This window comes from Heterocephalus glaber, unplaced genomic scaffold, assembly GCF_053883595.1.
Source record: "Heterocephalus glaber isolate CG9 unplaced genomic scaffold, H.glaber_assembly_v1.0 deba00001547, whole genome shotgun sequence".
Taxonomy (NCBI): Eukaryota; Metazoa; Chordata; class Mammalia; order Rodentia; family Bathyergidae; genus Heterocephalus; species Heterocephalus glaber.
The window spans coordinates 361,581-379,077 of NW_028258340.1; the positions used below are offsets into that span (position 1 = coordinate 361,581).

General features: G+C 41.5%; 2 protein-coding genes and 1 pseudogene across 6 annotated transcripts in view; 1 reads left to right on the forward strand and 2 right to left on the reverse strand.

The window, feature by feature from the left end:
* Positions 1-9,705, reverse strand: part of LOC110347558 (protein disulfide-isomerase TMX3 pseudogene) — a 37,214-nt pseudogene extending 27,509 nt beyond the window's left edge. The window contains exons 1-2 of the transcript XR_002392257.2: positions 9,605-9,705; positions 6,133-6,211 (exon numbers count right to left, since the gene is read on the reverse strand). The product of XR_002392257.2 is annotated as a protein disulfide-isomerase TMX3 pseudogene (transcript). The remainder of the gene's footprint in view (positions 1-6,132; positions 6,212-9,604) is intronic.
* Positions 1-9,714, reverse strand: part of Znf81 (zinc finger protein 81) — a 174,614-nt gene extending 164,900 nt beyond the window's left edge. For 2 of the 3 annotated variants that reach the window (XM_087189917.1, XM_087189920.1), the window contains exons 1-2: positions 9,605-9,714; positions 6,133-6,211 (exon numbers count right to left, since the gene is read on the reverse strand). The gene's annotated coding sequence lies outside the window, so the exon portion shown is untranslated. The remainder of the gene's footprint in view (positions 1-6,132; positions 6,212-9,604) is intronic. The other variant, XM_087189918.1, reaches the window with a different exon arrangement.
* A 64-nt stretch (positions 9,715-9,778) lies between these two features.
* Positions 9,779-17,466, forward strand: Uxt (ubiquitously expressed prefoldin like chaperone). 2 transcript variants are annotated; one of them, XM_004875313.3, is made up of 7 exons: positions 9,779-9,893; positions 10,071-10,177; positions 11,450-11,531; positions 11,672-11,739; positions 12,032-12,139; positions 17,108-17,171; positions 17,367-17,466. In XM_004875313.3, the coding sequence occupies exons 2-7, from the start codon at positions 10,080-10,082 to the stop codon at positions 17,418-17,420; spliced, it is 474 nt and encodes a 157-aa protein (XP_004875370.1). In that variant the 5' UTR covers positions 9,779-9,893; positions 10,071-10,079; the 3' UTR covers positions 17,421-17,466. The 2 variants fall into 2 exon arrangements, with proteins under 2 accessions (XP_004875370.1, XP_004875369.1); XM_004875312.4 differs by lacking the exon at positions 9,779-9,893 and having other exon boundaries at positions 9,903-10,177.
* The last annotated feature ends 31 nt before the right edge of the window (positions 17,467-17,497 follow it).

Consider the following 17,497-nt stretch of genomic DNA (forward strand, 5'->3'; position numbering starts at 1 on the left):
CTCAGGATGAGAATTTCTCCTGTCAGTCGCATGAGACACTTGCTCAAGGAACTGGGTAGGCCACATCCCTATACTGTATCTTCCTAGATGAGCATGATTTCCAATTCCCATCTGGGGTATGTGGTCTATATTAAAGGAATGTCTATTGAGATTGTAAGACCACTGTCCTTACCAAAGGCTCCAAGGAGCTGACTATAGTGAAGCACACCCAGGGATCCCAGTGGTGCCTCCAGAATGTAAGACCAAGGGCCTTACCAAATGCTCCAAGGAGCTGACTGTAGTGGAGCACACCCAGGGATCCCAGCGGTGCTTCCAGAATGTAAGACCAAGGGCCTTACCAAATGCTCCAAGGAGCTGACTGCAGTGAAGAACACCCGGGAAGGAACACACCGGACAAGTTGGAAAGTGAAACAGACCTTAGTCTGGCCAGACGGCACTCCCAAAGCAAAGTAGCTTAGAGAGGCGATCAGCCCAGTGTCTGAGGCTCTTTTTATAGGGGATTGCAGGGAAGTTAACAGTCGAAATTTACAGAAGAGGGAACAAAGGTTAGTGGTCTTACATTTGCATATTAATTAGCCTGACATGTATTGATGGTCAGCAGATGTTTTGCAGATTGTTCTATAGATAGCATGTCCAAACATCAGTTTAGTTTTTGAACAAAGAGTTGAATAATTATGGCTGATACAGATCTTATCTAGTGTCCGGAACTAACAAGCATCTTTATCTATTTACTCACATTCAATCACGGTTGGGGCTAGGGGAGTTTTATGATTACAGAGTTATGCAGTCCCACAAGATCACTACACATCTCAGAGAATACCTCCTGACATCAAATGGGAAGAGAGAGCAAGTGTCTCTTATCTTTGGTGACCCTATAAATAAGCATTCATTTTCTAAAGGTTCAGGAGGCTCTAATTGAAATGGAAAAAGAGTCTCAGGATTGCAAAGGGAAGCACATTACCACTGCCTGATAATAGCTACTACCATCTCTACAAAAGGTGAACTCCCAAAACCTGTCCCATCACCTCTGACTGAATTCTCAGAAATGCCCAAGAGTACGAGCTGTAAGCCAATTACAAGTCCAGGAAGGAATACAAAGCCCTGTTTGAAAAACAAAAGATGTACCATCAAAGAAACCCAAATATAAAAGGCATCACAATCATTCCATGCCCTCAATTTAAACCTATTATCATTCTGACAAAAAAAAAACAAGGTGTAAGCAACTGACAAACAAGGGATGACAATTCTGAATTACCTAAACAAGTCATGATCCATTCAAAATACACTAATGGGGTGCCATGAAACAAAAGCAACTCTTATCTCCTTCCAAAGATCTTGGTGGGATCTCCACTCTGGGATGGGGAAAAATACCTCCCAACCTGTTAGATGTCAGATGTGCTGAGTTCATGTCTCTTGATATCAAAGAATGGATTTTGAGGCAAAGAAGGATAAGAGTAGAAAAGGTTTACTGAGAGAAAGTTCCTGATAGGAGGGGTCCCAAAAGTGGGTTGCCACTGAGACTCTTTGTCTAAGGATATTTTACACAGCAAAATCACAATGTGGGTACAATGTGGGTAGCTATGGGCCAAACAACAATCAGTCTATAGGATTACAAGTATAGTTGCTTAGCTAATATTGATCCAATAGGGAAGTGAGGCATATAGCAAGGGTATATGGTGAGCATCATTAACTTTAGCTCATCTATAATTTTAATGGGGAAAGAACAATGGCATTCCTAGAAATGGATGAGAGTATGGATCAGGTTGTTCTGGTCACCTCCCTATGTTCTAATGCCCTATTTGGGATCACTGGACCAGATGGTGCTAATTACAGTATAATCTCAAGCTGCTGTGTATCTTTAGGGAGGCTTGCAGGTAGAGCCATCATATCTCTATTTTAAAACCTAACTCTCCTCAGATTTGCCTCAAACCACAATTTTGATGTTTTATCTTCTGCACTGACTCTCTCAAGGGTCCAATCCCTCTCTGACTGCCTATTAATTTCTATCTCATTTAGCTGTCTATAATAGGACTAAATCAAAGTAATAAGTTTCTGCACCGCAAAGGAAACAATTGACAGGGTGAAGAGACAACTTATACAATGCGGGAAAATTGCCAATTATTCATCTGACAGAGGGATAATACCCATAATATATAAAGAACTCAAAAAAAAACTTAATAAAAAACAAGCAATTGAGTTTAAAATGTGAAAATCATCTGAATAGACATCCCTCAAAAGAAAAAATACATGCCAGGTATTTTGACGCATGCCTGTAATCCCAGCTACTCCAGAGGCTGAGGCAGGAGGACAGGGAGTTTGAGGCTACCTGGGAAACTTTGTGTGACCTTGTCTCAAAATAAAATTTTTAAAAGCACTGGGGCTCAGTGGGGCTCCCTGGTTTCAATTGAGAGAGAGAAACACAAATGGCCAACAAGACATGAAAAAAATGCTCAATATCATTAGCCCTGAAGGAAAAACATATCAATCCAACAAGATAACATCTTATCTGAGTTTGACTGGTATTTTTAAAGTGTTTGTGTGTGGTAGTGCATACCTGAAGCTGAAGCAGGAGGCTCACTTCAAATTCCAGGCCTGCCTAGGCTAAGTAATGAATTCAAGGCCAGCCTAACCTACATAGGGAGATTCTGTCTCAAAAAAAAGAAGTGGTGGTGGAGGTGTAGAGATAAAAAAGTCTAATCCACTACTGGTGGAAATGTAAAACAGTACAGCCATCATGGAGAACAGTATGGAGGCTTCTAAAAATTAAAAATAGATCTACCATATGATCCAGCTGTTATCAGAATCTCCAGGCTATACCCAAATGTTATCAGGTAGCTTCTTCTGAAAGTGGCTCACCAATTAAACATTAGTGGGTTCTAGGTTGCTTGTTTCTTCTTCTGAAGTTGGATTCCAGGTTCTCATCTCAGACAAAGAATTAAATGAAATGAGCAAACAGCAGTGACAAGAGTAAAAGTGAAGAGTAAGGGAGAAACTGGCTCTGCAGAGCAAGCTTGGACCGAGTAAAAGGAAAAAGCAAGATAAAGGAACACCCTGGAAAAAGCAGGGTGGGCTATCATGAGGAAAGCCACAAAAGCAAGCTCTTTTTGGCATCTGTGTCCCTTTATACTATACAAATCTCAAGGAAACTTGAGAGAACTTCTACATATAGGTCCTGAAAAGCTGTGCTGGGATCCCACGCCTCAGACTAATGTCAGGGCTAGGCCATCCTATTGAAAATCTTCTTGAATTCTCGAGAGAAGTCCATGTACAGGGCTTTGGGAATTGTTCTGCCCACGTGTTCTGGGATCTTATAATTAACAAGTGATGCCTACTTCCCCAGCCAGCTTTGTCATGCTCTAATCTCCTATCTCACAGGTATCCCACTTTTGGGTATATATCCAAAGTAAATGAAGTCAGTATACCAGGGCTACCTGCATACCCACATTAATTGTGGCACTATTCACAAACTTTAAGATACAGAATCAGCCTAGGTGCCCATTAACAGATGAATGAAGAAAATGTGATATATATATACATATATATATATATATACATACACATACTGGACTATAGCTTAGCCATAAAGAATGAAATCCTGTCATTTTCAAGAAACTAGATGGAACCAGAACACATAATAAGTCAAATCAGACACAGAACGTCAAGTGCCACCTGTTCTTTTTCATATGTGACAGTTAAAAACCACTGAGCTGAAAGTGGAATATTGATTACTCAAAATTAGGAAAGGAGGGGGGAAAGGGGATAAAGGGTGGTTGGACTTGATCAGAGCATACTATATGGTTGTATGGAAATATCACACTGAACCCCATTAATGTAATGTATACAATTACTACGTGTCAATAGAAAATTAAAAATCAGCCGGGGATTTAGCTCAGTGGTGCCACCGCCTGTCTCACAAGCGCAAGGTCCAGAGTTCAATCCCTGGTACCCACGGCCCCCCCAAAAAAAATTGAAGTAAAAATTACCCATCCAAGTGAAATGAAATGGTGCTTATACTACACATGGACCCTGAATTAACTTAGAGGGTCCAACTCTTGCTACTGAATAGCGGCTATTACCATTAGGGCTTACAAAAAAAAGAAAATCACCTCAATGATGGTGAACCTGGAGACAGAATAATAGAAATTACTCAATAGGAACAAGAGCAAAAATAGACTAAAAAAAAAAGGAATAGAGCCTCAGGGATAGGTGGAACCAAAAATTCTATCATTTGTGTGTCATCAAAGTTTAGGAAGGAAATGAGAAAGAAAAAAAGACAAGGCTAAAAAGGTCATGAAAAGAATTCTGAATTTTTCCATATTTGGCAAAAAAAAAAAAAAAAAAACAGATTCAAGCAGCTGAAAAAAACCCTAAAGAGGATAAGCCTAAAGGAACTCAGGCCAACCACATCATTGGCACACTTCTGAAAATTAAAGACAAAGAAAAATTCTTGAAAGCAGAGAGAAATAATATCTTATCTACATAGGAAAAACAATTTGAATGACAGTGAATTTCTCTCTCATCAGAAAACATGGTAGCCAGAAGGTGGTATTAAAATCAAAGTGATGTGGGGCTGGGGATTTAGCTCAGTGGTTTCGACGCCTGCTGCGCAAGCACAAGGACCCGAGTTCGATCCCCAGTACCAAAAAACCAACCAAACAAACAAAAAAAATCAAAGTGATGAAATAAAAGAAATGCCAAACAAGAATCCATTGTGGGGTTTTTTGTTTGTGTGCTTGTTTGTTTTATTCAATACTGGGGATAAAACTCGAGGGTGCTTACCACTGAACTATGTCCTTAGCCCTTTTTAAAACTTGTACTCTGAGAGAAGGTCTTGCTAAATTGCTCAGGCTGGCCTTCACCTGCAATCCTCCTGCCTCAGCCTCAGAATAGTTGGGATTATAGGTATGTGCCACTGAAACCACCCAACCAAGAATTTTTTAACCAGCAAAAATGTCCTCCCCCTTTAGACAGGGTCTCATTATATACTTCAGGCTGGCCTTGAACTCATGATGATCCTCTTGCCTCAGTCTCCTGAGTGCTGGGATCACAGGCATGCACCACCACGCCCAGCTTTAAAAATGCCCTTTAGAAATGAAGGAGAGATCAAAACATTCTTGAATTGAGCCAGGGATTTAGCTCAGTGGCAATGCACCTGCCTGCCTTGCAAGTGAAAGGTCCTGAGTTCCATCCCTGGTACCAAAAACAAAAAAACAAAAAAAAATTCTTGGATTAAGGAACACTTGAGGAATTTGTTACCAGCAGACCTACCTTGAAAAAAATGGCTAAAGGAAATCATTGGAACAGAAGGGCAATGATAAAGGAATAAATCCTGCTGGGTACAGTGGTGGTGCATACCTATAATACCAGCTACTCCAGAGGTTAAAGCGGGAGGATTTAATAGGGCAGCCTGGGCAACGAAGGGGGATCTTGTGTCATAATAAAATTTTTTTTTTTCAGCCAGACATGATGAGTGAGTAATCCCAGCACTCAAGAGGCTAAGGCAGCAGGATCATTCCAAGTTCGAGGCCAGCCTGGGCTACATAGTAAGTGCAAGGCCAGGCTGAACTACACAGTGAGATCTTGTCTCAAAAAACTGTTTTTAGGGCCAGGGATTTAGCTCAGTGGTGCTACCACCTGCCTTGCAAGCGCAAGGTCCTGAGTTCGATCCCTGGTACCAAAATTAAAAAACCCCAACTTTTTCTAAGGGCTAAGGATGTAGCTTGCTGCACCCTGGGCTCAATCTCCAGTGGGGTAGGGGGAGAAGAAAGAGAAATAATTCTGAAACATTAGAAAGAAAAGCATAACAACAGAAGGAATGAAATAGAGGTAAATGAAATAGAGTTCTTATTTTCTTGAGTTTACTAAATGGTGCTTAATGGCTGAAGCAAAAATTATAACACTGATGTGGTTTCCTATGAATATAGAGGAAATCCCTGTATTATCTAATGCTATACAAGGGTTAAGACAAAAGGACTTAAAGGCAAGTGACTGTTTTAGATTTTACTCAGATTGTTGTAATGGATGAAGAAAATATGATAAATATACATAATAGAATAGTATTCAGCCATAAAAAGGAATAAAGTACTGATGATGTTATAACATGGATAAATGGCTGGGGGTGGTGGCACACACCTGTATTACCAGCACTCTGGAGGCTGAGGCAGGAGGATCACCATGAGTTCAAGGCCAGCCTGGACTGCATAGCTAAACCCTGTTTTAAAACAAACAAAACAAAATAAAACAAAAACATGGATAAATGAACTTTGAAAACATTATGTTAATTTTAAAAGCCAGGCACAAAGGGCCATATATTATATGATTCCATTTATATAAAATGTCCAGAACACACAAATCTAGAGATGGAAAGTAAACATGTGGTTGCTTAGGACTGATGTGGGGGGGCTGAGTAGTGAGCATGGGAACTCTACTTGGGGTGATGAAAATATCCTAAAATTAGACTGTGGTGATGTTTGCATAACTCTATGAATATACTAAAAACCATTCAATGATTATTAGTTCAATGGTTTAGACCACTGAACTAATAACCATTGAACACTTCAAATGTGTGAATTTAATCAAGCTGTTTTTAAAAATCATAGATTTAAACCTAAAATATAAAACTATAAAAATTTTAAAATAAAAAGATAAAATCATTGGGAGCTCAGGCTTTTGAAGAGTTCTTAGACATGGTATCAAAAGCAGCATCCAAAATATATTTTAATCAATAAACTGGACTTCAAAAGTAAAAGTGTTTGCTTTACTAAAGACCCTATTTAAGCCAGGCTTGGTGGTGCATGCCTGTGATCCAAGCTACTAGGGAAGTGAGGCAGGAGGATGGTTGCCTAGCATGCAAGAGGCCCTGGGTTCAATCCCCAATACTATAAAACAAAAACAAAAAAAGTATGAGGCTAAAATCCCAGTGTACCCAGTACAAGTCTAAAATCGTTCACTCATTTACCAGGTAAGAGGTCACCAGTGGAAGGCAGAGAGGCCCATGTGGTTACAGCCCCCAACCTCTACACTGGTGACTGACATGATTCTCTCAAACCTGGGTTGGCACATTTTTTCTGTAAAAGGCCAAACAGTAAATATGTTAGGATTTCCAGGCCATGTGGTCTCTCTAATGACTATTCAACTCTGCCACTAGAGCATAAATGCAGCAGTGGATAATTCAAATGAGTAGGTGTGGCTCTGTTCCAATCAAACTTTATTATTAGACACTAAAATTCGAAATTCACATCATTTCCAAAAAATATTTTTACTTTTTGCAATCATTTAAACAATATAAGTAGTATTCTTAGCTCACAGGCCATAGGAAAACATCTAGGGTGAGAACAAAAGAAGCTGTAGTTTGCTGACTCCTGATGTATACATGCTTAGAGGTTTTAATGGAATTATGTATACAATGGTCATTTAATACTAGATTTATGATGGAGTGACCTACCTAATTCACAAATTCAACTTTTTTGTTTTTTGAGACAGGGTCTTGCTATGTAGTTCTAGCTGGCTTTGAATTAATTCACTATGTAGCCCAGGCTGGCCTTGAACTCACAGCAATTCTCCTGCCTCAGTCTCCTGAGTGTTGGGATTAGAGGTGTGCCATCACACCTGACTCAATGCCTAACTTTGTAGATGAGAAACTGAAAGTTAGAAAGTTTAGATGGCCTGTCCAGCTATACTGAACTACAGAATAGGCCCAGCTATAAATTCTACTTCTAAACTTTATTACAAGGAAACAATCATGATTGTACATAAAAACTTGAAAGCAAAGACTATTATCCCATCCTATATTATAATAATTTTTAAAAGTACACATTCAAATATCTAGTCAGGCATGGGGTCACACACCTGTAATCCCAGCACTAGGGAAGCCAGAGAATTGCCACAAATTCAAGGCCACCCTGGGCTACATAGTAAGTTCAAGGCCAGCCTAAACTACATAATTGAGACCCTGTCTCAAAAAACCAAAAAAAAAAAAAAAAAAATCCAATAAAGAAGAGTGGCTCAAACATCTGAAGTCATCCAAAGGATGGAATACTATACATCTGTAGCAACCATTATCATGTGGTCTGGAGAGAGAAAGCAAATGTAGCCAGATAGTAACAACTTGTGAACCTTAGTGAAGGCTCTATGGGTATTCACTGTTAACTCTTCTCTAGGTTTGAAATGTAAAAGTTGGAAACTTTAAAAATTTTTTTTTAAGTTATAAACTTATACAGAACCATCCCCAGCCCATCAGAACTATATTCTTCCCGTAAAGACAATGCATGTTTTCTCTTTTCTTGTAGGAGAGTAGTATACACTAACAGGGTAATATTTGTTCTAATGACCTACTGTCTGTTTCAAGATCAAATGTAATTTTAACCAAAAGTAACATGAGATTTGTGTTGTTTTGTTTTTTGAGATAGGGTCTCACTGTGTAGTTCAGGCTGGCCTTGAATTTGCAGCAATCCTCCTGCCTCAGCCTCCCCAGCGTTCGGATTACAGGCTAGCGATGCCGCCGCTGTCACCCCCACCCCCACCCCCAGTTTAACATGAGATATTTTAAAAATTGATTTGTTCTCAAAGTTTCCTTAAAAATCACTTTCTTTTAAGGGCAAAGAAAAGCTTGGTTTGCTTAGGTTTTGCCCATTTTAAGAAAAACCACTAAACCTTGCTTTTACATATCAAAAGCACAGATTACGTGGGAAGACTTCCTGGGTAGGGGTGAGTGCTCTAGGCCTTTCAGGTAGGAATAGCATTTGAGAAATTCCTAGTGTCTGGGTTCTCCAGGTTCACTCCTTCAGTTGCTGGACTAGATGCTACTACTTGAAAATCTAATATGCAAAGCAAATGTATTCACTCGAGTGCATAAAAATAACTTCATAAAAAACTTACACGTTTAATTAAAAATACAGGAACTATTCCTAACTAAACTTAGCCTATTCTCGGCGGGCTTCGGCAACCATTCATTTGGCTTTTTTTTGGTACCGGGGAACGAACTCGGGTCCTTGTGCTTTCGAGGCAGGTGGCGGCACCACTAAGCTAAATCCCCAGCCCTTATTTGACTATTAAGTGAGGTAATACATAGTGCTTTGCCACTTTCCACTTGAGTTACGGATTGTGGTCCAGTTAGAAGTCATTAAAGACGAACTTTAGAAAACTTGTCTCCGTTTAATTTTTTTTTTAATGTTCATAACCATTCCCATAACTGGGAGTGAAACCCAAACTTTCCTTGTAAACAATCAATATCCAGGCCAACAGATTACAGGAAATATCTTTCTATTCTCACAGACTGGAAGCATAGTCAATTCCTGCCCGGCTGCTACCAAAGCCCAACTCTCGCCTCTGTAGTGGGGATTGAACCTAAGCTAAGATATTCACACTGAGCTACATCTCCAGTCCCTTTTTTATTTTTTATTTCGAGACAGGGTCTTCGCTAAATCGCCTAGTTGCCCGGGCTGGGATCGAATTTGCGATCCTCCTGCTTTAACCTCTCAGAGTGGTGAGGTTAAAGGCGTGCGCTCAAGGCCCTGCATTTTCAATTCGAAACGTTTCACTCCTCCCTACCTCTCCCCGTGCGTCTTAACTCCCTCAACACCCGCCAAATCCCATTAAACCCCACCTCCATTTGTCAAGCGCGATTTCCAAGGGCCCCGCGCCCCGAATTCACATTCCTCCACTGGCCAGTTCAAGCCAGACAGTCCCTGCTCCCAAACTCTGCAGTCTTCCGTGGTCTCCCTAATTCCGTAAAGCCCGCCCCTCTCCTCTTCCCTTTGGCCAGCCTTCTTCCGTTCAGGACTGCCACGGCTCAGCTGGCTATTTGGTTGGTCAGCGCGTTTGCTCCTACGTCATTTACCTGCGCCACCCGGAAGCTGCGGTTCGTACCAATACTTATTGCCGGCGGCCTAAAGGTAAGGGCCGCATTTGGATGTCCATAGGTTAACGAGTCCCACACTTGGGAGGGCCAGAAGGCAGAACCCTCCCAGCATGTGCCGTACAACCCCATTCCCAAACTTGAGAGGGTGATGAATTGTGCTTGATGCCAAACTGGCTTGGTCAACATGGTCTTCCTCCTTTCCACTCCCCAGGACCTCATCATGGCGACGCCCCCTAAACGGCGGGCCGTAGACGCCACCGGGGAGAAAGTGCTGCGCTATGAGGCCTTCATCAGTGACGTGTTGCAGCGGGACTTGCGGTGAGTGACAGTGCGGAAGGCGTGCCGTTTGGAACATCTCACGTGGTGGGTGGGGCGTTTAGAGTCAGAGCCAATCATTCGGATTGGTGAGTTGGGAGTCAGATCCCAGGCGCAGTTCAGGGCGTAGGGGTGGGGTGGGGGGGATGTCCAGGGTGCGGATTTGGATGGAACGGGCGTACCTGCGCATGCGCGATATAGGGTGGCCATTTTTGTTTTTGGTTTTTTTTGTTTTGGATTACTCCTAGATTTCTCAAGTTAGTTCTCAGGTTCGAGTCCTTCCTTGGCTACTTTGCCAACCTAAACACATTGTACATCACCTAGCCTCTTCTTTCTCTGCCTTGTAAACTTTCTTCATATGCAAAATAGGGAAGTTTATGGAGGCTTATACAGCGATTTTGAGTTTCCAATGTGTTCAGTCTTTGTAAAAAATTTAGCACGAGGTCAGGTTCGTGGCTCTGTGCTTGTATTTCCAACTACGTAGTCAGAAGGTTTAGGGAGGAGGCTTAAATAGTTCAGGGCCAGCCTGGGCAACAGAGTGAGACCCTATCTCAATAAAAATCAACAAAAAAGGGTTGGAAGGATAAAAAATGAAAACTAAAGTTCTTTAAGATAAAGAATTTATTGGGCTGGTCATTGTAGTGCACGCCTGTGGTCCCAGTACTGAGGAGGCTGAGGCAGGAGGATCTCTGTGAGTTCAAGGCCATCCTGAACTGCATAGCGAGACCCTGTCTCAAGAAAAAGAATTTATTGCGGATGCCTGAAACATACCAGAGTCTCAATGAGTATGAAGAACTGTTGTTGCTATCATTACTAATCTGAGCAGGAAGTAAAGTATTCAAATCTAAGACCCTGTGAACATCCTAAAAGGAATGAGTAATTTTTCTAGGGAGAAGATGGACCATTTTGATTGGCAGGAGGCACTGAGAGTAGAGTACAATAATAGTAATAAATCATAGCTAACAAATATATAAACTTACATTTGACCAGCATTATTCTAAGTGCTTTAAACATTTATTTGATCCTAAATACTCTTAGGAGGTAGTACTGTTATCTCTTATTTTTTAAATGAACAAACTGAATCTGAAATATTTCTTATTTGCTGAGGTCATACAGCTAATAAAGGGGGGGAGCTTAGATTCAAACCCAGGCAGACTAACCCAGAGTCCAAAAATCATAATTTCAACATAAAATCCCTTTTGGGGGCATGATGTGAGGTATTTCCCAAAGGGACAGGGCTGCTTGTTGGTCACCATTATATTTTTATCCTATCAGAAAGGTGCTGGACCATCGAGACAAGGTATATGAGCAGCTGGCCAAATACCTTCAACTGAAAAATGTCATTGAGCGGCTCCAGGTAAAGACTTTAGGGTTAGATACCAATTTTTTTGAAGGAGGGAAAGGGAGGGAGATGGGAAGAGAGACCCCAGACCAAGACCTATCACCTGGCCTAAAAGTTGACCACTGATCCCTACCTCTTTTTCCCTGGCCCCACAGGAAGCTAAGCACTCGGAGTTATATATGCAGGTGGATTTGGGCTGTAACTTCTTCGTTGACACAGTGGTGTGAGTGTCTACCCACCCCTCTAAGCCAACAGGGTTCAGCTTCCCCCTTCCTTCATGCAACAAATATTTGAGTGTCTTCCATATACCAGACACTGTACTAGCCTTTATATTTTGTTAGATATCAGCTAGGCACTGGGAGATGTGACAGTAAATAGATAAAATAGGACAAAATCCCTGCCCTCCCAGAGCGTCTATTTGGGGAAGGGGAGGGAGTGAGAAACATTTTAATAAATTGTGTAGTATACTAAACAGTAATAGGGACTTCTCCACTTCCTTTGACCTGTTTCCTCAGCTCTGATACTTCACACATCTACGTGGCCCTGGGATATGGTTTCTTCCTGGAGTTGACACTGGCAGAAGCTCTCAAATTCATTGATCGTAAGAGCTCTCTCCTCACAGAGTAAGTCCATTCCATAAGGATAGTGTCTAAAAACACCACCATTACCTGGGGTGTAGCTTAGTGGTAGAGCATTTGCCTAGCATAATTAGGCCCTAGATTCCGTCCCCAGCACTACACCAAAAAAAAAAATACATGAATGAATAAAAGCACCACCATTTTTAACTCTTCTGCCTTTCCCCATAGCTACCTGGGATGGTACATAGGGACCTATCTCCCCTTCTCCTCAGGGCTGGGGCTGAGGAAAGTGGGGATAGATAGCTCAGTCCCAGGTATAATGTGTAATAAGCACCCAGTAAATGGTCTTCGTATCATTCATTCACAAAATATTTATTGGGTACCTCCTTGACGCCAGGCTCTGTGCTTGGTGGTGGGAAATGCAGTGATGAGTTCCTTGAAGGCTTACATTCTGGAGGGACTGTTCTGTTATGCATACATAAAATTATTACCAGATCCATGAGGTTTCCATCTATAAATCAGTAACAATAAAACAAGTTACCTCTCACTTCACCTCCTGTTATAATTTTCCTGCTCATTCACTATGATCTCACCACACCGACCTTCAAATGCTTCTTTAACCCCCAAAATGACCCCACCTTGGGGCATATGTAATGCCTGTTCTCTGCCTGCAATGCTCTTCTCATATGGCTTCTTTTCTTTTCAACCGGTTGTCTCACTTAAATATCACTTCAACTAGGTCTTCTGTATCTGGACTTTAAAACTGCAACTCCTAGCACTCTTTTTTTAAAAATAAATTTTATTTTATACCATTCCCCCCTTACATCCTCCTAGCACTCTTGATTCCCTCCTTCTACTTTTTCTTTTTTCCCTGCACTTATCACCTCTTAATCTTTACTGTGTAATTTTTTTCTTTCTTATATTCATCTCCTCCAGTTAGGTGATAAGCTTTGTAAAGGGAGAGAGTTTGTCTGTACCTCATATAACTAGAATAGTGCTGTGTGCTACTATAGTAGACACTCTGTTTGTTGAATGAATTTAAAAGGGTGTGCTGGAAGCAAATGGAAGTGGTGCTTGAAGCAAATCTATGTGGGTAGTAGTAGAGAGAGAAAGTGTGGGCTCCAGATGAGTTTAATTTTTGTGCAGGGAAGGGCAGCTGGAGCATGGGTGTAGGGTTTGAAATATAGGTAGGAAAGGCCTCCGGAAAGAAGTGACATTTGGGTTATTCGAGTGAATAGCCATAGGGCTATCTGGTAAAGGGCTATTCCTGGTGAAGGGGACAGTGTACCTAGTATGCCCACAGACTGCCAACAGATAAGCATGTCTCAGATGGAATGAATGTGAGGGTGTTGAGCAATAAACTTAAATTGATAACATCTCACAAGCGTGAACACCAGTGATCTGACATTTCTTCTTGGTTATGATTATGCCTACATTCATTTCGTCTAGAGTCACCTCCTTTTAACCTTTCAGACCTTTCCAGGGTTTTGGTGTTAGTGGACCTGAGACCTGCTGAGATTTCTCAATCTTGATGATCAGACCAAGTAGCAAATAGCTCAATGGCGTGGGGGCGGGGGGTTGGGGGTGCTGCTTTCATGCTCAGCACAGCTCTGAACTGATGGTCCTTTAGACCATTTCCAGTTTTTATAACAAAGCTTTGCTTCTTTTGTCACAGGATTTTGGGGTCTTTCATTAGATTTTAATTTTTTGAGACTTGGTATCTTTCCCCCAAATGAGATATTTTAAGTTGTCAGTGTCTGCCTCTTTTGGTCTTGTTATGCTGACCTGGTCTTTTTGTGTGATGAAAATTGTGGTTGACTCTCATATTGCTTTATTGGAATTAGTACAACTGTCTAAAAGTTTAATCTTTCTAAAAGATGAAGATTTGAATCTGTAGCTATCCTTCCTATTTGAAATACTCGGTTACTTGGTACATAAACTTTCTTTTTGATTATTTTATGTAACTAAAATTGCCTACCACTTCTTCCTGTTTTTAGTGTATTTCTTTGAAGGGGGGAGGGAATCAGGTCTCTATGTGTGTTTTTTTCTGATTATACAGAAAGAAGAACACACACATCTCATAAATAGAAATGTAATTATAGAAGAAATAACATAAACATGAGTATTGATATTGCCTTATGAAATCAGTAGTAATAGATTAAACATATCCTTTTTGTATACAACTAGCATTTGGTGAACTTTTTATTTTAATCCTTTCCATTTTTTTTCTTTTGGTGCTGGGGAGGTAACTCAGGACCTTGTATATGCTAAGTACACAATACCACTGAGCTACACTCTCAGCCCTCTCATTTCCAAGTGAACTCATAGCCTTTCATAGACTAATCTTGTATCATTAACTAATGTTTTTCTCTTTTTTGATGTTAAAATTGTCCCTTAGGAGCTGACCGAGTTCATTCTTGAGTTTGTTTTGTTTTGTTTTGAGACAGGTTTCACTATATAATTCAGGCTGGCCTTGAACTCACTCTGTAGCCCAAGCTGGCCTCAAACTTGTGATGGTCCTCCTGCCTCAGCCTCCCGAGTGCTGGGATTACAGTTATGCACCACCACGCCCGGTCTCATTTTTGAGTTTTTGAGCACTCCCAGATATTCTTGAAAGTGTACATGCTCTCCAATAACAATACCATGCTTCATTTCCTATCCCTGAACATAGACTCAAATATCTTTGGAGAACTTCAGGTTCCTTTGAATGGAGTAGTCTTTCACTTAATTCATTCAGCATCCATTGGGTGCCTACTCTGTCACACACTGTTCTGGTTTCTGGGGATTCAGCAGGGAACAAAACAGACCAAAGTCATTGCCACTGTGCAACCACCATTCCAATTAAAGGAGACAGACTATAAAGAAGTAAAGGATATAGTATGGTAGATGTTGACACTTCTACAGAGAAAGAGCACGTGATGGAAATTGGAAGCATTGCCTAGGGTGGAGCCATTGTGATTTTAAATAGAATGACTGATTGGATGTGGGTGTGAGAAAAAGAGAGGAGTCTTGGAGCTGTGGGTGTAGCTCAGTGGTAGAGTGCTTACCTAGCAGGCATGAGGCCCTGGGTTCCATCCCTAGCAGCACAAAAAGAGAAAATGAAAATGAGAGGATCTAGGTTTTTATTGAGCAATTAGAAGGATGGTGTTTCTATTGTTTGAGATTGAGAAGCTGGGAGGAACAGATTGGGAGAGGAAGAGCAGGAATTCAGTCTTGGAACTGTGAAGTTATTAAACACTGATGTGAATGTTTTGAAGATGTATTTAAAATTCCCAAGTCAAGTTCAGGAGACAAATTTGGGCTGGCAATATAAATTTGGGAGATGCTGGTATATATTAGGCTCATACTATTTTTTCCAACTTAACATCCTAGGTCATTGCCATTTATTTTTCATAACAATACTTAGTTTTATTTATACCTCAAATTGACTCCTGTATTGACAGATACTCAGCACAATAGAATCCACATTCTTTATCATACTGTCAAGGCTTGAGCTAGCTCCTTCCTACCACTTGGACCTTATCATATATCACCTCCCTTTACCATTCACTGAATTTCTAACACTCTGACCTCCTAGCTGCTCCTCCAAAATCTCTCCTGCCTCTTGGGCTTTCTTTGGAAAAGACCCTCCTGATGCTTAACTCTTACTCCATCTTCAGTTCTTTCTAATTCTCTTTTTTTTTTTTTCAAAAACACCTCCATTGACCCTCCATGAGATTCTTTATTTTTCTTTTCTTTTCTTGCTATGTAGTTCAGGTTGGCCTTGAACTCACTGTGTAGCCTAGGCTGGCCTCGAATTGTGGCAATCCTCTTGCCTCAGCCTCCCAAGTGCTAGGATTACAGGTGTGCACCACCAAACCCCACTGAGATTCTTTTTCTTGAAACCTGATTCAAACAGGCTTAGACTAAAGGAACTGACTGGTCTGTGTAACCCAATAGTCCAGGACTAGAGTAGTTGCAGGCAACTCCAGCTTCCCAGTTCCTTGCACCTTGGCCTCCTCCTGGAGTCCTGTCTCATACCTGACATCGAACTTTTTGGTAAATCCTGTTGGCTCTATCTTCAAAATAACCCCAAATTCAGTTACTTCTTGTTACGTCAACTGCTGCCACTGTCACCATCTCTCATCTGGACTATTGCAGTACCTTTCTCACTGCACTTCCTATCTCTTCATTAGCTCTTTATCCTCAGTCACTTCTCTACCCCAGAAGCCAAATGAATCCTAAACCCCAGTCAGTTGCCTCCTCTGCTTACCACCGTTCCCTGGAACCCGCCTCACTTAGCATAAAAACAAAGGTCTTTACCATAGTCTACGTGATTTACCTCTCTCTTTACCTCTCTGGCCCCACCTCTAACAGTCCCCCTTCATTTATTCTTCAGCCACAGTTACCTCTTGGGTGTACCTCAAATATGCCAGGCACATGCCCACAGTGCCTTTGGGGTTTTTTTGGTTTTTTTGGTACCGGAGATCAAACTTGGGACCTTGCACTTATAAGCCAGGTGGTGGCACCACTGAGCTAAATCCCTGGCCCTTGGTGCCTTTGTATTGGCTGCCCCTTGTGTGTGGAACACATCTGCCACATAATCACACCATTCACTTCTTCCCTTTCTTTAAATGTTGACTCAAATGCTCTGTTTAAAATTGTAGTCCCCACTTCCCTAACTCCTCATCCTCCCTCATTGGTCCATTTTTTCTGGTACAGTACTTAACAACCATCTGACATATCATGTATTTTATTACATCATATATTTGTCTCTCTTAGCAAGAATTTGAGCTCCCTGAGGTTGGGAATTTTGTTTTTTGCTGTCATCTCCCCAGTCCTTTAAAACTGTGTGGTATACAACATGCATTCAATAATCTTTGAATTGGTGAATCCCAGATGGTGGCCAGCCATCTCTTCATAGAACTGGGCCAAGTGGGAGTCATCCAGAATGCAGGTAGTTCTTGAAATGATGAGGAAGGGTCATCCTCATAAGTGGGGCCCACCTTACCCTTTCTTATTTCTTTTCTCCAGGCTCAGCAACAGCCTCACCAAGGACTCCATGAATATTAAGGCCCATATCCACATGTTGCTAGAGGTGAGAGCAACTCACTCCACTGCCAGATTCTATCTGTAGATGTGTTTAGGATGGCGACTTGGAGGAGGGAGAAAGCCAAGGAAGGGAAGGACCATCTTTCCCTCCAAACTGGAGCCAGGGAAGGGGAAGTCAGAGGAAGGCCACAGTGGGGCGTAGACCCAGCATCTGTTCAGTCTCTTCTGTCTTCTTTTGCAGGGGCTTAGAGAACTACAAGGCCTGCAGAACTTCCCAGAGACGTCTCACCATTGATTTCTTCTCGTCCTCCTCCGACATTAAAGAACCCGAATGCCTTTGAGTTACATGGCCCTTCTTTTCCCCCTAACCCT

Excerpts from the sequence above, each read along its gene's own strand:
- Uxt (XM_004875312.4), top strand. The coding sequence starts at position 10,044 with ATGGTCTTCCTCCTTTCCACTCCCCAGGACCTCATCATGGCGACGCCC. Across the intron at positions 11,740-12,031 it reads TTCTTCGTTGACACAGTGGT|CTCTGATACTTCACACATCT; the intron begins GTGAGTGTCTAC and ends CTGTTTCCTCAG. Across the intron at positions 12,140-17,107 it reads AAGAGCTCTCTCCTCACAGA|GCTCAGCAACAGCCTCACCA; the intron begins GTAAGTCCATTC and ends TCTTTTCTCCAG.